Source organism: Ahaetulla prasina, chromosome 3, assembly GCF_028640845.1.
Source record: "Ahaetulla prasina isolate Xishuangbanna chromosome 3, ASM2864084v1, whole genome shotgun sequence".
NCBI classification, from domain to species: Eukaryota; Metazoa; Chordata; class Lepidosauria; order Squamata; family Colubridae; genus Ahaetulla; species Ahaetulla prasina.
In genome coordinates this window covers 38923123-38947456 of record NC_080541.1, presented here as the reverse complement: position 1 = coordinate 38947456, position 24334 = coordinate 38923123, and the positions used below count along the sequence as shown (strand labels likewise).

The following is a 24334-nucleotide window of genomic DNA, read 5'->3' as shown; positions in this document are numbered from 1 at the left end:
TGTTATGGGAGGAAATGTCCATGCATAAAATCGCTGCTATTGTGGGTTACTGAAATACAATTTCACAAAAAGCATCTGGCTGAATCTAACTGAAATCTTATCCCAAACGATGCATCTATGGCAACCCATTCAGTAATATCTCCTAAATTTTCTGTATTAAGACTAAAGCTTTGCTCATTCTAGAAACGTAATTCTATTCAGGCATCTGTTTCTAAATGCTACGGTCCTTCCTTCCTCCCTTCCTCCTAGTTGCTGGAAGCTGCCTTTCATAGCCCTGTAAGAAAGATCAATGTACAGCTTCCATAGAAGTATTTGTTCATACAACGCCTGATGGTCTTTTGTAAAGCACTTCTTAGGTCTTCTGCAGGCTGCTTACAAAGAGCGGATCTTCTGACATGTCTTCCAAACATGGGTTTAGTGTTTTTTTTTTAAAGTAAGCATCAGTTCTAAATAGCACAAAAAGTCAATTCAAACCAGAAAGCAACCAAGTTATATCGGCTGTGTGTTGTTATGCATGTCTCTATTGATAGAATTACAGGTTCGCTTCTGTTTGGTGAGGAGTTTCACATGGCTATAGCTTTGATACTTTTTATTACTTTGGGGGAGAAAAAACCCCATACCATTTTGCCTATTCAATTGTAGCTTTGGCAACACTAAATGCTAAGTAGTGACTGCAGTTTTTATGTGTGGGTTAATGGTAGCCCCTCACTCCTCTTGATCACTGGCAGCTATGAAGGTCAGAGCTAGATTTCTTGGTCACTCCTTGCCAGCACTGTCACTGTTTTGCAGAAGCAATCAATGAGCATTTTTTGTTGTTGTCTCCTATTCAATCAGTGCCTGTAATCTGTCAGCCAGTCTACATCTCAAAACATGCTCTATCATATGAAGTAACTCCTTAGTCCTATGGTCAGAAATAACCTAACTGACAAGTCATTAGCATGAAGAAAGGGATTGTGCTGTGTAGAAGAATTGAACAGGAAAACACTGACTTCTGCTTCACATTATGAAACCCTCCACATCTTCATTCTGTTAGTTGGAAAATTAAACAAGTGGATAAATCCTATAGTGCTGGGGTGTCAAACTGGATTTCTTCAAGGGCCAAATCAGCATTGTACTTCTCCTCTGAAGGCTGGCCGGGGGGGTGGGGGGGGCACGGGATAGGGAGATACAGGTCGGGCGTTTCCTGAAGCACTTTGCTGGCCAAAATGGGGCCACCGGGGCTGCACGTGGCTTGCCCCGTGCCCCATTTTTGGCCTGCATGCCTGCTGCAGCACTCTGCCAGCCAAAATGGGGCACTGGGGGCTGCGCGTGGCCCCCTCATGCCCCATTTTGGCTACAGAATGCTGGAGGCTGTCCAGGCCAAAAATGGAGTGTGGGGGGGCACACGCAGCCCCCAGTACCCCATTTTGGCTGCCAGAGGCACCGTTGGCCAGTCATTTGCTATTTCCAGGCTGGCCCTGTGGGCTGATTTAAGCATCCTGTGGGCTGCATCCTATGGGCCTTGAGTTTGACATGCCTGCTCTAGTATAAACATGTGTTTACAATTCACTAAGTCCACCCCATCCCACATTAGGGACAATGACAAATGGTTGGTCTCAGGGGTGAAATGCTCCCGGTTTGGATGGCATCGCACGATCCGGTGGGGGCAGGTAGTTCAGAGAACCGGTAGCAAAAATCCCTGCCCCCCCCCCCGCCCATGCCTCGCTGTTCCTCTTCTCTGTCCCTGAAGGTCTCGGTGGTGATATAGCTGCAAACGGACTTAAATGACTGCCACGGTGCTTCAAAGGGCCGCACTACAGCTGATCAGCTCTGTAGGTGGCTAGTACACCGGTGCCTCTATTTTTAAAGAAGGTAGACTGGTGCCTCCCAAAAAAAGGCAATTGGTACACCGGTGCCTCTATTTTTAAAGAAGGTAGACCGGTGCGCTCCTAAGTTTTGTATACTTTATTATGTTTTATTATGTATTATTATTGGCCATGCCCATTCAATCACCTGACCACCAAGCCACGCCCACCAATTAAGCCATGCCCACAGAACCAGTAGGGAAAATTTTTAGATTTCACCCCTGGTTGGTCTTCCTACTGGAAGGCAGAAGAGAAAATGAAGCTAGGTATATCCTTTTCCCAAACTTTTATTTCACAATCTCTCCTGAAAACATGCTCACCATTAGGACGGATTGGGGGGCTGCGAACCAAAGGGCTGGTGGATAAAGTAGTTAGAACCATAGCTGCCGTAACTTTATCCATGTCCACTTCTTCTGAAGATTTTCTGAAACAAAATGATTAGAAACCAGGAACAAATGAAAAAGGGGTTAAAAAGCAATGTGCTATTAATATTCCACATTCTAATCTATATTAGAATGTTGATTGTATTTTAAAATGGGGCCAAATTGAATAAGTTTTTTAATGTTTGTTTTTAGTATTGTATGCGTTGTTGCTGTATTTTATTTTGGCTGTAAACCGCCCTGAGTCCTTCGGGAGAAGGGCGGTATACAAATTAAAATATTATTATTATATTATTATTATTATTATTATTATTATTATTATTATTATATATTACAGGTAGTCCTTGACTTACGACCACAATTGAGCCCAAACTTTCTGTTGCTAAGTGAAACATGTTAAGTGAGTTTTGCCCCATTTTATGACCTTTCTTGCCAGATTTGTTAAGTGAATCACTGCAGTTAAATTAGTAACATGTTGTTAAGTGAATCTGGCTTCCCCATTGACTTTGCTTGTCAGAAGGTCGCAAAAGGTGATAACTGTTGTGTCTGCACCCCCCCGAGCCGGCCCTGCTGCCAGAAAGTGACTTGGAAAGTGAGGGGGAAGGGCCGTCAGGAGCACTGGCTCCCCTGGCTCAGCTCCAGGAGCCAGAAGCAGGCCAGGTGGAAGAAATAATGAGGCATCCATCCCCTGACTCTTTCACCCACCAGGCCACGCCTGCAGACCAGCTGACAGCAATCAGGCTTGGTTGAATCCTAGGTTTCGTAGGCAGGAGAGGAGGGAACAACAGAAGCAAGGGTGGGGCAGGCCTAGGAAGTGCTGAGTCATGGAGCCACACCCCACAGGATATAAAGGCAGTGTTGTGTCTTGTCCGATCTCACCACAGCCGGGGCCTTCTTATCTGCTTCCGAACATGGAGGAATGTCTTAGTATGCCTCCCGGCCCCAGCCCTGGCTCCATGCCCAGACAGGCTGAAGAGGAGGAAGTATCTCCAGCCCCCAGCTCTGGCTCCATGCCCAGGCAAACGGAGCAACTAGACCCCTCCCCCTCCTCCACAGCATGTGAGCCTGAGGGAGGTCAATTGCCAACAGCTGCAGACTGGAGTGACCCACGTGTCAGAAGACTTGATAGACGGAGGCAACAGAAGGAAGGGAGGGGCAGGCCTGGATAAGTGCTGAGTCATGGAGCCACAACCCATGGCCTATATAAAGGAACTGCTTTCTGGCATTCTCTGCGTCAGGCAAAGTCTAAACATATCTTGCTGAAGTCACTTTCTGGTCTCCTGCCTGCCCTGAGGACTTTGCTAGGACTTTGGCAGAGCTGCGGAGGCATGCCTGATTCGGATTTCCCTGACCCGGCCGTCAGCGGAGGAGTGGGACACGACAGGCAGCAAGAGCTGGTGTTTCTCTTTGTAACAGGCAAATCCATTGATTGACTAGAGCTGATGTTTGTGACTCACCAGCGTCGTGAGAGGTAACGAGGACTCTTGGCAGACACTGGCTCTTTTGCCGCCAGAGCTGATAATGCTGGCTAATTAAGCCATCATTTGGACAGAGGCGGAGGAGGACAGAACAATAACATTACTCCAGGACTGTGCAATCATTATAAATATGAATCAGTTGCCAAGTGTCTGATTTTTGATCTCATGACCACGGGGATGCTGCAATGGTCATAAGTGTGAATAACAGTCGTTAGTCATGTTTTCCAGAGCCACTGTAACTTTGAACAGTTCTAAAACTGTTGTAAATTGAGAAATTGTACTAAATTCTCACTGTCATGACCTTTAACTGAGTGAAACAGGGCATCATAGGGCACCATTTTTTGAACTAAACTACCTCAAAAAGATTAACTTACAGAATGTGTCCAAAATCTGAGACCACAACTCCAGAGGGAATGAAATTTGGGAAAGTTATGGCTGCTTCAGTGTTACTGGCTGCCTCTGCATTGCTGTGGTTCTTAATTTTCAGTGTTCTGGGACAATTTCCCAGCCACTCTTGCAATCTCTCACTCCTTCCCCCATCCAGCAGCAGCCACTTACCTGCTTCCTGGGGAAGGGAAAGGAAGGGAACGGAAGGGAATTTCCAATGTTTCCTGTCAGATTCCCACAAGGAAACTTAAATGAAGAAGCTAGCAGGAAGTCAGTCACTCCTGCTTCCACTATTTTTTGCCCACCATTGGTCATTCTATTTCTCTATTTAGATAAAGAAATATCTCTGAAATGATGCCCCAACTGGGGCATGGGGTGTCTAGCTGCTCTTCAAAAGCTTCAAGCAAAAGAACAAGTTGGCCCAGTATCTGTTCAATGGAATAGTATTTGCTCACCATACTGACTTTAAACATGCGCTTCAAAACTGTCTAGTTCAGTGGTTCTCAACCTTTATAGTACTGCGACCCCTTTAATACAATTCCCCACGATGTGGCGACCCCTTTAATACAATTCCCCATGATGTGGCGACCCCAACCATAAAATTATTTTCGTTTTGAATTTATCGCGCCTGAAGTCAGACATAGCGATCTGAACTGCTTGCGATTGCCTTGAAGACGGAGGCATTAAAGCGGAGACTCCTCCCCTTTAAGTTTATTGCGCCTGAAGCCAGATTAGGGTAGCGATTGGGAGTGATTGCAGCTGGCTTGAGAGGGAGACATCAGAGCAAAGATTTCTCTCTTTTTTAATTCATCGCGCCTGAAGCCGAATTCGGCTAGCGATTTGAAGAGCCTGCAGCTGGCTTATGGAGTCAACCATTGGAGCGCGATTCTTCGACTCGCAAGTATACTTCCCATATTTCCGATGGTCTTAGGCGACCCCTGGCAAATCGTCATTCGACCCCCAACAGGGTCCCGACCCACAGGTTGAGAACCGCTGGTCTAGTTAAAGATTAAGGCAGGTAAGTCTACCAGGTAGTCATGCCAAAACAGGCAGTCCAAACAAGGCAGTTTAGCAATACTTCCAAAGATTCTCCGTCTCAAATTGTGACATGTATTTGGCAACAATTTCTATTATTGTGGGCAGGAGTACTGTGGATTATGTGGATAATGTGGATAATGGTAGTTGTATTTTACAGTTTATAGCCATACAGAGGAATAACCAGTTCCTGAAACTAAGCAGTGGACAGGAGAGGCAAAAGGTTATACATTTTGTTGTGTTTTCTGCTCTTTGCTAAAGCATTGCAATATGTCACAGATTTTATTTTATTTTTTTACGAAAACACATTTTATATGAATTGCTCATGAAATTAAGGCAAAAACTGTGCCTCACTTAAAGTACGCCATCTATGGTGCCACATTTGTTTCTAGCACTACTATTCACATTAATGAATATAGTAAAATCCACTATGTTTATAATTCAGCCATGTGGCATTGTAACTGATAGTCTCATCGTTTTCTTTTGCACAAAGACTCATGCATAGGAGTGTCCCTGAGAGAAGTATATGGATTCTATGGGAATAGCAAAGGTAATATGGATCTGCTAAAGTCCTTTTTAAAAAATCTATTAAATGGATGGCAAATGCAGAGGTTTTGAAACAAAAATCCTGTAAAGTTATATTTAATTGTATAATTTAAATAAAAGGAAGAAACGTTAAAATTTCTTCCCCACAGGTGTTATTTTTAATATAAGCTCCCGAGGAGGAGGAGGAGGAGGAGGAGGAGGAGGAGGAGGAGGAGGAGGAGGAGGAGGAGGCGGCTGGATTAATGGCTGGAAAAAGTTGATTTTTCCCTGATTTATGATATGGATGACCTATTTGATTGGTTTGGATTCTCATTCTATATACTGTTGTTTAAAGATACAGGTTTGCCAGTTTTTACTTCTAGTTCTCAGCAATCTTCATTTTTGTCTTCCGACTTTTTCAATTTTTGTGGATTTTTTTAAAAAGTACATTGTTTTTCACAGATTTGTACCCTAACCATAAGTAATTTAACAATAAGTAATTTGGGAACTATCAATCACAATAAGCACCATGGCACAGATGCACTCGTTAATGGCCACAGTTTTCAAGTTATACAATAGGCTTAATATATATGCTTTTCCTCTTTAAAAAAAATTAAGGAGTCTTTAAATGGGGATCATAGAATAGTAGGGAGAGGTGGCAAGGGAAAAGTTGATAGGGACTGCAAAAAAAAATAAAATCAACCTGAGTGATTTCTTCTTCTCGGAGATAAAATCCCTCTGGAGGAAAAGAAAAAGGAGCAAGTGAATCGCATTCCTGTTACTGTCAATCTGTCCATTCCAGCATTTGTTCTTTAAAACCTCTCAGGATTTTCAATAATTTACAATGCCATTTCTTCTTCTTTTCCCCTTTCATTCTGCTCTGCTGGTGAGCACAGTGAACGCTGATCATCACATGGGCTGAAATAGCAGAGCTGTAAATTGCAGCAACCCCTCCTCCATGAGATCATCCCATAATAGTGCAAATGAGAATGACATAATGCTTCGACTGCAAGTATACTTCCCATATTTCCGATGGTCTTAGGCGACCCCTGGCAAATCGTCATTCGACCCCCAACAGGGTCCCGACCCACAGGTTGAGAACCGCTGGTCTAGTTAAAGATTAAGGCAGGTAAGTCTACCAGGTAGTCATGCCAAAACAGGCAGTCCAAACAAGGCAGTTTAGCAATACTTCCAAAGATTCTCCGTCTCAAATTGTGACATGTATTTGGCAACAATTTCTATTATTGTGGGCAGGAGTACTGTGGATTATGTGGATAATGGTAGTTGTATTTTACAGTTTATAGCCATACAGAGGAATAACCAGTTCCTGAAACTAAGCAGTGGACAGGAGAGGCAAAAGGTTATACATTTTGTTGTGTTTTCTGCTCTTTGCTAAAGCATTGCAATATGTCACAGATTTTATTTTATTTTTTTACGAAAACACATTTTATATGAATTGCTCATGAAATTAAGGCAAAAACTGTGCCTCACTTAAAGTACGCCATCTATGGTGCCACATTTGTTTCTAGCACTACTATTCACATTAATGAATATAGTAAAATCCACTATGTTTATAATTCAGCCATGTGGCATTGTAACTGATAGTCTCATCGTTTTCTTTTGCACAAAGACTCATGCATAGGAGTGTCCCTGAGAGAAGTATATGGATTCTATGGGAATAGCAAAGGTAATATGGATCTGCTAAAGTCCTTTTTAAAAAATCTATTAAATGGATGGCAAATGCAGAGGTTTTGAAACAAAAATCCTGTAAAGTTATATTTAATTGTATAATTTAAATAAAAGGAAGAAACGTTAAAATTTCTTCCCCACAGGTGTTATTTTTAATATAAGCTCCCGAGGAGGAGGAGGAGGAGGAGGAGGAAGAGGAGGAGGAGGAGGAGGAGGAGGAGGCGGCTGGATTAATGGCTAGAAAAAGTTGATTTTTCCCTGATTTATGATATGGATGACCTATTTGATTGGTTTGGATTCTCATTCTATATACTGTTGTTTAAAGATACAGGTTTGCCAGTTTTTACTTCTAGTTCTCAGCAATCTTCATTTTTGTCTTCCGACTTTTTCAATTTTTGTGGATTTTTTTAAAAAGTACATTGTTTTTCACAGATTTGTACCCTAACCATAAGTAATTTAACAATAAGTAATTTGGGAACTATCAATCACAATAAGCACCATGGCACAGATGCACTCGTTAATGGCCACAGTTTTCAAGTTATACAATAGGCTTAATATATATGCTTTTCCTCTTTAAAAAAAATTAAGGAGTCTTTAAATGGGGATCATAGAATAGTAGGGAGAGGTGGCAAGGGAAAAGTTGATAGGGACTGCAAAAAAAAAATAAAATCAACCTGAGTGATTTCTTCTTCTCGGAGATAAAATCCCTCTGGAGGAAAAGAAAAAGGAGCAAGTGAATCGCATTCCTGTTACTGTCAATCTGTCCATTCCAGCATTTGTTCTTTAAAACCTCTCAGGATTTTCAATAATTTACAATGCCATTTCTTCTTCTTTTCCCCTTTCATTCTGCTCTGCTGGTGAGCACAGTGAACGCTGATCATCACATGGGCTGAAATAGCAGAGCTGTAAATTGCAGCAACCCCTCCTCCATGAGATCATCCCATAATAGTGCAAATGAGAATGACATAATGCTTCTCTGAAGCCCAACATGCGTAGAGCTCATTCTTCAGCCATAGCTACTTTTCTTTTTCAAAACAGTTTTTTTTTCCTCTCGTAAGGTATTTCATTATTTCATTACATGCTGGGGGACTGAGGAAGCAGATTACATACAGAGCTGCTGCAGCAGGAAATATATCTGCCTCCTATCTGTTCTATTCTCCGCTCCCCATCTTCCTTTTTTAGGTCAACATCAACAATAATGTATTTTCTGTGTCTGAAGAAAACTGAGATTACGTAAGTCTTTGGATAGGGAAGGAGGGAGAAGGGAACCAAAGTACAAATATGGAGCTTTTATACAACATGGACAAAGAAAACGACTCCTTCAGGCCCAACTCCTGGAGGCTTCCTGATTTGTCCATGGAATTTTCTTGGCAACAATACAGTACAAAAATGATTCCTTCTTCTGGGGTGTATTTCAACTTCCCATCTTAGTCCATGATCCTTTCATTCCAAAGTTTTTTGTTATTGTTAGTTGTGAAGTCCTGTCCGACCCATCGTGACCCCATGGACAATGTTCCTCCAGGCCTTCCTGTCCTCTACCATCCTCTGGAGTCTATTTAAGCTCATGCCTACTGCTTCAGTGACTCCATCCAGTCACCTCATTCTCTGTCATCCCATTCTTCTTTTGCCCTCAATCTTTCCCAGCATTAGGCTCGTCTCCAGTGAATCCTTCCTTTTCATTAGGTGGCCGAAGTATTTGAGTTTCATCTTCAGGATATGGCCTTCTAAAGAGCAGTCAGGGTTGATCTTCTCTAGGACTGACCGGTTTGATTGCTTTGCAGTCCAAGGGACTCGCAGGAGTCTTCTCCAGCACCATAGTTCAAAGGCCTCAATTCTTTGGCGCTCAGCCTTTCTTATGGTCCAACTTTTACAGCCATACATTGCAACTTGGAAAACCATAGCCTTGACTCTACGCACTTTCATTGGCAGGATGATGTCTCTTCTTTTTAGTATGCTGTCTAGATTTGCCATAGCTTTCCTCCCCAGGAGCAAGCATCTTTTAATTTCTTGGCTGCAGTTCCCATCTGCAAATTCCAAAGTCAACCAAGCCCAAACCTTAATCCAAGTCAGTCCAGCCACTGCTATCTGCTGAGTCTTGTAGAACATGTATTGTACAGTTCACTAAAGTCAAGTTCTTCTCAGTTAAGGATTTCAAACGTAGACTGATATAGGCATTTGCAGCAGGTATCTGTTGAGCAGTTTGGGGCTACAAGACCACAGAGGCAACTGTGATGAGCAGGAACTAAGTAAGTCCCTGATCAGTTAATTGTGGCTGGCTGTGCAGACTACCTTGCCTCTGTAGATGCCAGACACATTTGCTGGTAAAACATCAGGAAATCTGTTTTCTAGACCACTGTCACAAAACTCTGAAGCCCAATGCTGCCCAACAATTTCTTGTTTGACCTCCTGTAATAATTTCATTAACAACAACATCATGAAAATGCAAAATTCTTGCAAGTCCTTTAATCTAGAAACATCTAAATAAGCATTATTAGAATAAAGATCATGTGGAATTCAAGAAATTACTATACTGTACATTTTGGGCTTGGAAGCCATGCAAGCCAAGAAAGGCAGTCTCTGTACAGTATTGCTGCCATTTTATAACTTTCCATGCAGCACCAAAAACTAAACACTTGTAACTAAAACTGTATGTGATACTTAGGAATCTGTGCTCCATTTTAAGTGCCAGTCAAAATTCAGAATTCATGCTACTCCTTGCAGAGAGAGCAATTAATAGAAACTTCCCTTTTGGAGCTAATAAGAATTTTGGAGGGATTATTGCTACATCCATGGGAGAGTTGGATGGAAGAATTGGGTTAAATCTTCATTATATTTATTATAATTTTGAAAGTGGCTGACTACAATAAAGATTTATAATTCAATTCTTGATGAAAGAAAAAAGGGAGGAAGGGAGGGCGGGAGAGAGGGAAGGAGGGAGGGAGGGAGAGAGAGAGAGAGAGAGAGAGAGAAAGAAAGAAAGAAAGAAAGAAAGAAAGAAAGAAAGAAAGAAAGAAAGAAAGAAAAAGTTTGCACTCATAAATAGAAAACAGCCTCACTCAAATGTTCTGGAATTCAGGCATATGGACACACAAATCAGAAGCACATTATAGAATCCTGAGTAAGAGGTATGTCAATAATCCTCCCCTTTGCCCACTTACTTTCTGAAGAACAGATAGTATTTACTTTCTGTACTATTTACTTTCATGATGCCACTGTTTAATTTTCTCTCATAGGCACAGTTTCCTTCCTTGTTCCATAAAAGGAAATCATGTATGAGAAAAATCCAAAGATAATTGGCATCCAACATTTCTCTACCCCACCCAGCCTGTTAATGGGCAAGGATGAAGAGAATTGTAATTTAAAACCTGCAAATCCTTCAGGTGACTTGACTAAATGGGTCCAGTCTATGAGTCAGAAGGAAACCTAATTCCCAAACTGTATTAGCAACAATGTGGATGGAAGTAGTGGGGTGTGAAAGAAACAAGGGTTGTGCAGCCAGTAAGCTTCTCTACAGGCTGATGTTAGTACATTTCAGAGGTGGGTTTCAGCAGGTTCTGACCAGTTCTGGAGAACCGGTAGCAGAAATTTTGAGTAATTCGGAGAACTGGTAGTAAAAATTCTGACTGGCCCCGCCCCCATCTATTCTCTGCCTCCCAAGTCCCAGCTGATCAGGAGGAAATGGGGATTTTGCAGTAACCTTCCCCTGGATTGGGGAGCGAATGGAGATTTTACAGTATCCTTCCCATGCCACGCCCACCAAGCCATGCCCACCAAGCCACACCCACAGAACTGGTAGTAAAAAAAAATTGAACCCCACCACTGGTACATTTGTACACTGTCATGATACACACATATTAAACATACACAATATGACATTTTTCCCCTTCCTGGTTTCACCAGCACAGGTGTCTGACACTTTACAAAGGATATTTGTGATATAATGAATGGCACGAAAGAGATAATTTTACTGTTGCTGCTAGCTGCTTTTGAACCCTTTCCTGAAATCTGACACAATTTCTTCAAGCCTCATGCTTGAAAATGAAGCATAACATCTCTTTTTATGCTACCATGTCTATGGAATGCATTTGTCCAAATAAAACAACTTGGCAAAATTATCCCCTCAACATATTACACTGCTTGATGGTGTGATCACAGCATTTTTGACAATATAAATATAAATAAGAACATTTATCTTTCCAAACTTACTCCCACAATAAAAGGATGGAGAAAAAGAGACTACATGCGAACAGCCACATTACCTTAATTGTTTTTAACAAATACATCAAAGCATTGTAATAGTAACACTATAAAGGTAAAAAGAGCCATTTTTAAAAGGAAAGCTTGTCACTATGTCTAGATTTCACACTTTATAGTAGTGATCTTAGACTAGGGAAAACTGAAGACAGATATGAAAATCTTGGCAAGATCTTAATTCAGATATCACATTTAGACATAGAAGCTATGTCAGTCCAGGCTGTCCAGTTTTCCTCATACACAAAACTGCCCCCTTAAAATGTTACTATGTAGTACAAAGCTATAAGTCACTGCTTTATATACTGTATCTTAAATTTGGTTAATGAAAATAACATATCACGAACATATAATATTGACTATCTTCCACTGGCATAGTTGAGTCTGCAAAAGTCTTTATAATACTTATCTGCAGGAGTGAAATCCAGCAGGTTCTGACAGGTTCTGGAGAACCAGTAGCGGAAATTTTGAGTAGTTCAGAGAACCTAGAATACAGAATTCTAGAATACCTAGAATTCTGTAAAACCTAGAATTCTGTAAAAACCTAGAATTCTGTAAAAAAATTCTGTAAAAAAATTCTGTAAAAACCTAGAATTCTAGAATACAGCTCACCTGTTTGGAACCCTCACCACATCTCTGACATCAATACAATTGAACGTGTCCAGAAATATTTTACAAGAAGAGTTCTCCAGTCCTCTGAAAACAACAAAATACCTTATCCCACCAGACTTGAAATCCTAGGCTTAGAAAACTTGGAACTCCGTCGCCTTCGACAAGACCTAAGTTTAACTCACAGAATCATCTATTGTAATGTCCTTCCTGTCAAAGACTACTTCAGCTTTAATTGCAATAATACAAGGGCAACCAATAGATTTAAACTTAATGTAAACCGCTTTAATCTAGATTGCAGAAAATATGACTTCTGCAACAGAATCATCAGTGCTTGGAATACTTTACCTGACTCTGTGGTCTCTTCCCATAATCCTAAAAGCTTTAACCAAAAACTTTCTACTATTGACCTCACCCCATTCCTAAGAGGACCATAAGGGGCGTGCATAAGCGCACAAACGTGCCTACCGTTCCTGTCCTATTGTTTTTCTTTTCTTCTTCCTATATATGTTTATATGTGTATATACTATATAATCTTTTTGTATGATGTTGTGACAAAATAAATAAATAAATAAAAATAAACCGGCAAATGCCACCTCTGGCTGGCCCCAGAGGGGGGTGGGAATGGAGATTTTGCAATATCCTTCCCCTAGAGGGGGTGGAATGGATGTTTTGTAGTATTATTCCCCTGCCACGCTCACCAACCCCACCCACATAACTGATAGTAAAAAAAATTGGATTTCACCACTGCTTATCTGTCCTTGCCTTTAGAAAAAGAGAGTCAACAAAACACTGAAATTAATCAATCAAAATGATTCTTCCTATGCACTGAAAATTACAATTCCAGCAACTATTGGAGGGGCTCTGGGGCATAAATACCCCTTAAGGCTATAGACTGTGTACTTAGCATACTTCAGTGGTATTTATATAAATGTGAATGTTTAATTTTTAATAATTTTTAAGAGATTCAAAAGGGGCCTGTTCTTAAATTTATACAAACAGCATCATTAAAGAGAGCAAATGGAATGCAGTACATTATGTATTTTTTTCACGAGAAGTAAGTATAAGCCTGCCTACTAAGAAAATATTTGAAGCTTGTTATTGTTTTATTGTTTTAAAATGTTTAAATTTTATTGTAATATATGTTTTGAATTGTGAGCTGCTCAGTCATTTGTTGAGATGCTGCTATAGAAATCAAATAAATAAAGGAATGAACAAACAAACAAATAAACAAACCCTATATACTAATCACCAAACTCCAGTAAGTTTAATGAAACTTTCTCTCAGTGCTTAATGTTCTTAGGATTTTAATACTATTTAATATAAACACTTCTAAAACTACAAACGGAGCACTAATCTTCAATTAAAGGAGGGGATTTATATTTTTTCTGTTCCAATATAGGATAGCCATCTCCAAGCCTGAGGCTTAGATACTGGAATGAGCCTTTCCAAAAGGTATTTAACAAACACTTCTCAGTGTTCTTTTTGTCTCCTCCCTCCTCGAAAATTTAGAGGTATAAACAAACAGCAAGTATAGTAGTTTGAATTTCTTCACAGGTGGTTGTTCTTATTTCCATATCAATAATTAGTGTTTGCAAAGGAAGGGTACTAAATCTGTCAATGTGAATGAGATAAGTCTAGTCATGATTCAAATCTAAATTATTGATTACATTGGATAGAGAATTGGAGCCAATGATTTGAAAAATAAACTGAACAGGAGTTCTGTCTTCTACATGCAGAGGTCACCTAATAACCACAAGGGCTAGTTCAACAAACATGATTAAAAGGAGTCACAGCATAATGTAATGTGAATGCAGTCACAATATGATAGACACTGGCTAGCAGGTGTCACTGTTTTTAATCTAGCAAATGGTATTATGCTTTTTGGCAGGCCTCCTTAATACCACCTGCCTTTTCAAACCTGATTACTATTATTCAGAGACCATTCTGAAACACCACCAGTAAAATATGCAACATTTGCTCATATGAATGCTGTGGACTGTGTTTAATTAAGTACCATATCTGCAAGTCCATTCCATTTGAAGAAGTATTTTAGTGTATTTTATCAGGACAGAAACAGGACAGAAATAGTAATTAGAAAAAATCCACTACATTCTTCCCTTTCTTTGAATATGGAACTGTGCCCCTTGATAGCATTACGATTCTGAGATAATATATGAAACATACTATATTTACTAATGTTTTCTTTTGATGCAGCGTTAACACAGGTCATTTAAACCAATGTATCTGGGTATATTAATTTCTTTTCTAATTTACTCTATTGGTAATTTATATTTCACACAATGAACTGAATTAGCTCAGTACATTCAAGCTGGATTCTTTGCACTGTCACTTCTCCTTTTCTTTTACACATATTAGTTGCTGGAGACTTTCAAACACTCATTCAATGTTGCTATGTGACAAAACTACTAAACAAGCAGAAGTTGCTCAGATGGAACTTGAGCATTCAGTAAGAGAAATGATACACTCAAACTTTATTCTGGCAGCCTCTACATTCGAAAACTCCTGCTGAATTATTATTATTATTATTTAATTCAGTGCCCTTTAAAAAGACAAAGGCTGACGTAAGCAAATAACAGAATTCAGGAAGAAACGGAGATCTAAGTTAGTCTAAATTCCTTGGCTGGTCTTGAAATAACTAACCAGAGTTAAATCTGGTTAGAACTTGAATGAAAACCACCAAGAAATCCTAATGTTGATTTAAACTACATAGTTAAAAAAAAATTCAATAAGAAGTGGAAAACCATTTCAGTATTATAATTTCAACATTAAAGTCATGTATTCATTTAGAACCATTTATACATATTCTGCCCCATTATGAGACCACATGGACACATCTATTTGATCACTAGTAACTGAAGGATTCTTTAAACTTAGGTAAAGTGGAATCGGTGTTCAGATATTTCAGATGTTTTGCTGCTGCATAGCTAGCTAATCTTGCACAATAAAACAGGTGCTGGAATATAAGGACAAGAATGGCAATAACAAAATTTAACTTTACAACCATATTTTCCTTTACAAGGTTTACTATGGTTGGTTCTTTCTACAATGTGAACTTCTTGGGTATGCCTTAAATAAATCTCTGCTTTTGATTACACAGGTTATCCTAAATATAAAAAAATATTAGACATAAATTTATATAAAAAAGTAGGGCATCTTGAACAATGAGTTTCACTACTTGCTATCAAGAAAGGACTCAATCTATTTACAATGGGAATAGGCAATCTACTGGCTGTATGGGTTTGTTAAAATCCACAAAGTAACCTGCAAAATTTGGCAACAAAATGGCTGGATTTTGGCATTGTCATTTCTTTTCCTTAAAATTTGTGGGAACAGAAATGGGAAAGACACCATTCCCAGACATAATTCATCCTCAAATTGAATTCTAAAATTTAACCGTTTTTTGCAAATGAATTCCAAGGGCCTAATTTGGGGACTTTTGGAAAACTAAAGGTTTTATGGTTAGAAATGGAGGGGTTGATCTTTTGCTCCAATGCCTTCCTTCAAAGGACAAAATTGAACAAAAAATAAAAGTTTGATCTCTTCTAGTGGCATTGCTAGAAACACATTCTAACCTTCCAGTTAATTTGCAGGCATCTCCAAATTACGGGCCACAGACTGGTACCAGTCCACGGCTTGTTAGGAAGCGGGCCACACAGCAGGAGGTGAGCAAGCAAGAGAAACCAAAACCATCCCTCCCAGTCTGTGAAATAATTGTTTTCCATGAAACCAGTCTCTGATGCCAAAAAGGACTGCACTGTAGCCATAGGCACTCCTGATTTACAGTCTCCCTTTTCAATAGCTGTGCTGAGGACTTTCTACCTGTCTTCCCTAGCCTGATTACGACAAAATCAGGCAGCATCTAGCCAAAGCCGTCTATCTTTAGAACATAGAATAATAGAGTTGGAGGGGACCTTGAAGGCCTTCTAGCCCAATCTCAATGCTCGAGCAGGAAACCCGATACCATTTCTAACAGATGGCTGTTCAGTCTCTTTTTAAAACTTTCCAGTAATGGAGAACCTACAGCATCTTTGACAACTTTGACAAGACTACGCTTCTAACATACACTAGTTGTTACAACATGAAGATTCTAGCACCACTAAAACTTCTGCTGATGAATTTTTTAAAACGAATAATTAAGGAGAATTTTAAATGTTGTTGTAAATAGTTTCAGTACTAATCCCACCCGCTGTGGAGGAGCAAATAAAATGGGGATTTTAAATATGTGGATGCTTCGAAATGGCGTGGTTGATGTGTGGAGAGAGGTTAAAGGAATTGAGAGAGTATACACTTTTTTCTCTAAGATATACAATACATATTCTAGAATTGATTATATTTTTCTTTCTAAAGATTTGTTGAACAATGTGGATAAGGTAGATGTGGGAATTTTTAAAGATTCTGATCATGCAGAAGTTATGGTGGACTTAGATTTTAATTTTGAGAAAAAAAGAAGCTATTGGAGATATGACGAGAAATTGTATAAAAATGAAAAGGATAAAAAATGGATACTTAAAAAATTGGAGGAAAGTTGGAGATTAAATGATAAGGGGAGGTTAAATTTGAAATTGTTTGGGATGCGATGAAAGCGGTGTTTAGAGGGGAGTATCAAATTATCAAGTAGGAAATATAAAAATTATAAAATTAAAATGGAAAGAGATAAAAATCAGATTAAAGAATTGGAAAATCAATTTTGCTTACTAAAGAAAAAAATTCTTCAGGAGCTTAATATGTTAAGAAATAAAATGATAGAAGAAGATACAGAGTTAGTAAAAGAAATTTGAGATTTTAAATAGGAATTTTTGAATTTAGTAATAGAAATTCTAAATTATTGGCAAAGATGGCGAAAGATAAAAGAGAGAAGAGAGAAATTGGAGTTTTGATAGATGATAGAGGTATAAGATGTTATAAAATTAGAGAAATGTGAAGTGGTTAGAAACTTTTTCAGAATCTATATTCAAAGAAACCAATTAATCGGGAAAATTGCAAAGCTATTTAGAAAAGTATGTGGTGAAAATTGATCAAACATATAAGGAATTGATGGAAGAAGATATAACACAAGATGAGATTAATGGAATAATACAAAATTAAAATTAGGAAAGCTCCAGGTGAGGATGGATTACCTGTTGAGTTTTATAAAGAATTTAAAGAATTAATAATACCAAGACTGCAAAAATTATTCAATGGAATATTACATGGTGGGAAGTACCTTCGTCATGGAATAGAACGGTGATATCCTAATTCCTAAACCAGATAAAGATTTAGAAAGGATTGAGTCCTATCGGCCCATTTCTTTAATTAATCAGGATACAAAGATATTTACTGCTATTATAAGTAATAGATTAAATAGATTTATAGATAGATATATAAGTTATAATCAAGTAGGTTTTGTGAAGGGTAGATACATGAGTGATATTGTTAGAAGAGTATTAAATATTATAGATGTAGCTGAATATAATGGTGATAAAATTGGAATAGTATCATTGGATATTTTTAAAGCTTTTGATTCTGTACAATGGGAAACTATTAAAGTAATTGTGGAGGCTTTAGGCTTTGGTAATAAGTTTATACATGTTATTTCAAAATTGTACCAAAAGAGCAGTGCAAGAGTGAAGGTGAATGGAATATTAACTGAAGAGATAAAATTAGAAGCTGGCACGAGACAAGGATGTCCCCTGTCCCCAACATTATTTTTATTGGCTATGGAAATAATGACAAAAATGATAGAAAAAGATGAAGAATTAGAAGGATATAAAGGGTATAAGATAAATTTGTATGCGGAGGAAATGGTATTTGACTCCAGTAAGATTGTCACAAATGGATAAAAAAATCAGTAAAAAATGTTGGAGATGTGAGATGGAATTGGGGACTTATGAACATATGTGGTATAATTGTGATAAGGTTAAAAAGTTTTGGCAACAATTGGAGAAAATGATATTTGAAATGATGGGGAAAGTAATAACATTGAGAGTGGAAACTATATTATTGTTGGTAATTAAGGAAATAGAATTAACAAAATATGAAAAAGAATTGATTAGAATTATGATTATAATAGGTAGAATTATAATAGCTAGATATTGGAAACTAGATGTGATTTTTAGAATAGAAGAGTGGAATTCTGAAATGTGGAAATTAGCTTTAAATGATAAAATGACATGTGATATTAAAATTAGAAGTGGTGTGTATAAAGAAGATATTTTTTGGAAGACTTGGAAACCATTTGTGGACTTTGCGCTTGGAACATTGGACGCTTCAGTACCTGTACCTCGAGAACGTGGATTTTGGCAATCATGAGGATATATCCGAAGACCCAAATCTTCCTTTTATGTATAGCACAAGGGTGTAATAATGTATTTTCTTTTTGTTTGTTTGTTGCAAAAAAAGTAATAAAAAAATAAAAAGTAAATAGTTTCAGATCTTGTATCGCTATCTCCAACAAATCACAAATTACTTCCAGAACACTGAATGTCTTAGCTTGTCTAGTCGAAAAAAGAGTAAAAATTTAAAAGGACATTTATATACAATTCTCTTTATTGCTGCCAAAAATAACTTCACTCTTCTAGAAGTAAACACGCAACATATATACATGCATATTTTGAAAATGTTTGCATTATTCAGGGTACTTGAAAAAACTGTATCATCAATCTTATTCATGGAAAAAATGTTACAGGTCTGGAAGAATATTATTTTGGTAATTATTCTGAAACTCAGTGTATGAAACTGAATAAATTCAACTAAGTAGATTGCATATGATAAAATATGCATTTTGTTTCTCTTTTTATGAAATAATCCCTTTTGTATATTAAAGTTGTAAACGCTCTCTAGTGCCATCTGGTGGATCTGATATAAACCTCCTATTTAGTAATCAACATAGTTACAGTTATAGGATATTCTTAAATTGGACTTTGAAGAAGCAAGATAGGAAGAGTACAGATGCTTCTGAATGAGATATCATCTGTCTATCTCAAGGGCTGAAATATTAAGGATTTCCAGTTTGAAGACCTATTAATTCCAGTATGATTCTTGTTAGCCATGTGTGAAGTTGCCCCAAACAGAATGCTTGACATCTTGAGGGTTCACTTGCAGTTGAAGCTTCTGCTCAAGGAGTACTTGGGAATTCTGGTCAAGAGAGTTTTGGTACAGCTCTGCCTTATGTGACATATGTGATCTTTTCCTGGACAGGAAATGTTATTCACTGTCATTCATGCCTTAGTCACTCTTTGACTGAACTACTGCAACGTGCTTCATATATAGCTGCCATAGAAGAGCATTTATAAGCCACAACTGGCCCAGAACAGAGTGGCTCAAATAGTATCTTGTGATACCTACATAACACTTATACTGCATTGGTTGACTTTTGGCTTTGGTGTAGAAATCAAGGTGCTGTTGGCACTTTTTAAAGCAGTGCACAGTTCAGACCAGGCTTTCTTATACGACTGCCTTCACCTAGCAACTTCTGTCCACTCAATACAATCTAACAGAGAAGGCTCCTTACATGCCCCTTTGATCAAACTGCCAGCTGCCATGGAATTATGTCTTCTAGTTGCTGGCCCTTCCTATAGAACAGTATTGGCCCTGACACTGAAAAATGCCCTCTTCCTACCTCGCCTTCAGGAAATATGGACATTTGGCTGTTTTATTAAAAAAAAAAAGAGAGAATATTTTTAGCTCAAGGTTGAAATGAGGGGTCCTTAGTGCTCTCTGAACTTGGTTGTTTTCTTGCAGACATTTCATTAACCAAACTAGGTTTGGTTCATTAACTAAACTACATGCTAATGATGTTACCTAGTTTGGGTAATGAAACATCTGCAAGAAAACAACCAAGCTCAGAGAGCACCAAGGAGTCCTTTACTGGCTGTTTCATCAAGGCATGTAGACTGCCTCACTACCATGATCCCTTCTGAGGAGGAATTTATTTTATACTTCTGCATATGTCTGTTGGTGTTAAAATATAAAAAAAATGCTTTTAAATTCAATTCATAATGTTTTAATCTCAGTTACATAATTGAGGAATTTCATACTACTCAGAGTCAGCTAACTGAAGTAGCTTATAAGCCCTGAAAACAAATAAAACACATTCCTCCTACCTCAAATCAGACTAATTTACACAAACCCCCAAATAGCTTCCAAGTCATCTACTGTGCTGGGTACTTAAGACCTCTAAAAATTTCTTTGCGTCACTGCAATTCAGATACAAAGCCTATATTTAAAAAACAGTCTTTATTACTCTAGTTTTAAGATTTTGTATCTCTTTTATATGTGTGCATACATCCTTTTTATACACATTTGCCTATTTTACACAGACACGCATTTAACATCTAAATTTTTTAATTTCATTTTTTAAAAAATCAAGAGGAGTCTGGTAGCATCTTTCTAATTAGCAAATTTTATTAAAGGGCAAAAATAAATGTATGATTTTTTTTTTGCTCTGAGTTATACTTGATGAGCAACATGACCCCTTTCAGTGATATGTCATTATAAATCACCAAAAGATTTCACAGCTCTAAGTGGTTAATGGTGAAATATCAAGGCTTCAAATCACTCACGTCTTTTTAGCAGTGAGTAGATGAGTGAGTGAGAATATCAATTCCAAAAAATGCCACCATGTTTGCTTTTACACCAACTTCATAGGTGACAACTAACACAAATTCTGAGAAATGAATCTGCAGTCTCTATGCATACTACAGAAAGTGCCTCCATCGGAGAATACACAGAATGTCTTCAGTAGCAACAAACTTATAATGTATGTTTAGCATATTTTCACAATCTTTTGTGAATGCCCCAATGCAAATATGTATAATCCTCGATTTACAACTGGTCACGTAGTGATCTTTTGACGTTCTAACAGAACCCTCCCCTCTGAGACTTACGACTCGATTTCAAAGTTCTGACCTCTCCCCCTGTAGTCACATGACTGCATTTTGCATGATTGGCAACCGGCCCACATTTAGGGCAGTTTGCAGTGCCCCGTTGTCACATGACTGCAATTTATGATGGTTTTCCAGAAAAAGATTTTCCATTTATCACACTGTTGCATCTAACTAGATTCAAATATTATATTTTATTCTAACAAGCCATGGCTTTAAAAATGAGCTGCCTGCTCAAATTGCCCATTCTTAGCCATTCTTCACATGCCCAGTTTAGATATTTTTTAAAAAATATTTTACTTTACCCAAACAGGAAAGCCAGTTTATAAATAACATAGGAAACCAAAATCAGATCAGGGGAATTCTGATTTTATATGATATATTAAATTATGCAATTGAAATGGACCTTGAACTAGTAGCTTTTCCCAATCCCTTGTTGTATTTCTGCACCAGAATGCAGAATGAAGGATCTATAATTGAGACATCTGGAGAACAACTTGAAGAACATGAGTCTAGGGAGTTTCCCTGCCTACGATGCATGTAGAAGGCCATTGCTTAATATGCTTAACTACAACTATTTTTATTTAATGATTTTCCATTATTTATTCCTCACAAAATTTAAGAGAAGATTGAACTAAAAATTACAACAGTTATTTATTCCTGTTTGACATAGACCAGATGCATTAAAGGTTGCCCAACAAATCTATATTTCCTATAGCAGGGGTGTCAAACTGGATTTCTTCGGCCGGATCAACATTGTAGTTTTTCTTCGCAGATCAGTGGGGGGAGGGGGAGAGCGGGGGGCAGGGAGACGGACGAATGCCTCCTGCAAAACTTTGCCGGCCAAAACTGTAACTTATATAGCCATTTATTCAATGACTGTTCAAAGTTACAACTGTACTGAAAAAAAGTGAGTTATGCCCAATTCACACATTTACGACTGTTGTAGCATCTCCACAGTCACAGGATCAAACTTTGGATGCTTCGCAACCAGCATGTATTTACAATGGTTGCAGCATCCCAGGGTCCTGGGACTGTCATTTGCAATCTTCCTAGGGATTTTCTGACAAGCAACGTCAATGGATGAAAAATATTCACTTAATGACGGTATGATTTATTAAACAATTGTAACAATTTGCTTAACAACCATGGGGAAAAGGTTGTAAAACAGGGCATGATTCACTTAACAACTGCCTTGCTTAGCAATAGAAATGTTGGGCTCAATTATGGTAATAAATCAAGAATGACCTGTATCTGAATTATTTGATACTGAAACAACAGAAAGAACAACACAAAATAAACTCAGAATTTTATCAATTTTCTTTCCTTTTCTACTTTTTAAATTTCTGTACCTTGTAGGAGGCACATCAATGTTTGAAGATACAACTTTGCGCTTCTGTTCAAGAAGACAGATAGAACGAGTATTTTCTTTCTCATTATCATGAATTCTGCCAAATTTTTTGGTGTCTGCTGTTTTTGAATCTTCTTCCTTCATAGCCAACACAAAAAAATGCTGATCTGAATGTTTTTGATTTAGATCACTTTTTAGGTCTTCCTTTTGAAATGCTGCAAAGGTCATTTCACGCTTTATGCTGGTTACCTGAAAAATAAAATACATTCATTATTAGATTTCTCACAATTCATTTTAAAAGAGTGAGCAGACTGAGTTAGCCCTGACCTTGCTGACCTGGGCCACTGGATATGTGATTGACTTTGTTGATAGTTATTTTGTGATGTTCGCTTACTCTGTATTTTTATTTTATATTATGCATTTTATTTGTTTTATTTACTGTACTGTAACCCACCCAGAATCACATATGTGAGTGGGTGGCCACATAAAGCAAATAAATAAATATTATTGCAAATTTGGGGAAAAAACATGTTACTCTACTTACAAAATTAGGGTGTGTAAATTATTATAGATCGTTCTCGTAAAAATCAACGCTGTTGGCCAAAGTTGTGGCCAGCGTATTTTGATACCGGAAAAGTACTTGCTATAGTAAAAATATTTCGGTAATGAAGCTTGAACAGGATACCTTGCCACTAAACAACTTTTTAGCAAAGAAAGAAACTGTCTAATTTTCTATTTCTATTTCATTTATGATGTAACTGTGGAGTCATTAGACAGGTAAGAGAAGCTTCTAAATAATTTTAATCAGCTTTCTATATTTTTGATATCAGAAGATATTTTCTTCCGTACTAGACAAAAGAGGCACTTTCTTATCCAAAATGATCCTGCCTGGCCAGTTGGGACATGTAGAGAGGCCCTCATTAAGATATTTTACTACCTCCATCACCATCACAACTACCCCTTACACTTGAAATTCAGAGGAATGTGGGTCAGAAGGCACAACTTTTTGGAGGTAACACAATTTCTGGAAACTGTTGCATTTGAAGATACCATCAGGCCCTCACTCCTAATTTTCAGGAACCTACCCAAAACAAGATAGTGGTTTTCATGCTGAGCTGTAGAGGTTGAGAATTCCAACTTAATTTATTATTTTACTTTTGAACATATATGAAGGTTCTCAGTCATCCATGTCCTGGTTTTCCCAAAGGTGCTTTTTCAAGAGGCAACTAGACTTTCTGGTTTTTTTCCTGGCTGTCTGCAAGGAGTATAAATCCTTCCATTCCCCACCATCCATCAGAGCTGAAAAAGCTTCTTGGATGAGAAGCGAAACATTTCAAAGAAAAACCAGAAAGTCCAGTTGCCTCTTGAAAAAAAGCATCTTTGGGTTTACTTTTGAATGTTATTATGCACAATATTTCAAGAGAAATACATTGTTATATATGATTCAGTACCATAGGATTGGGGCTTATATAATTTTTTGAAAGCAAGCAAATAAATAAAGCTCATAGGAGATTTTGCTAGTCTGAAACGAATGAATGCTAATACTGAGTTTTCTTCATGTCTAATTAAAAGTTCAAACATCCCTTTTCTCAGGTTATTTTATCACATGGGATTCTGCTTGTGCTCTGAGATCACCAGTCCAGGCAGTAAATAAATTTAACCAACAAATGATTATATAGACCAGTCTTATTTGAAAGTGAATATGTTCACTGATACGTCTCTTTTTTCTTTCTTTCCCCCCAAAAATTCTTTTAAAATTGGACTTCATGTTAACTATATACCGGTACTGGTATCTATCACTAAAACTTTCTCACCATGAAAAACAACACGACACTTCAGTTTTGTGAGTTTAGGAGCTTGGAGATAATTTGTCAATTTCTTTGCCTTCCAGATTTTGGGA

The 24334-nt window shown here is 38.0% G+C and overlaps 1 protein-coding gene across 3 annotated transcripts in view; it reads right to left on the bottom strand.

The window, feature by feature from the left end:
* The window catches only part of ZNF704 (zinc finger protein 704), a 58020-nt gene that overhangs the window by 19003 nt on the left and 14683 nt on the right, over nucleotides 1–24334 (bottom strand). For all 3 annotated transcript variants that reach the window (XM_058176153.1, XM_058176154.1, XM_058176155.1), the window contains exons 2-3: nucleotides 22436–22683; nucleotides 2165–2268 (exon numbers count right to left, since the gene is read on the bottom strand). In XM_058176153.1, coding sequence (XP_058032136.1) covers nucleotides 2165–2268; nucleotides 22436–22683 — 352 coding nt within the window. The remainder of the gene's footprint in view (nucleotides 1–2164; nucleotides 2269–22435; nucleotides 22684–24334) is intronic.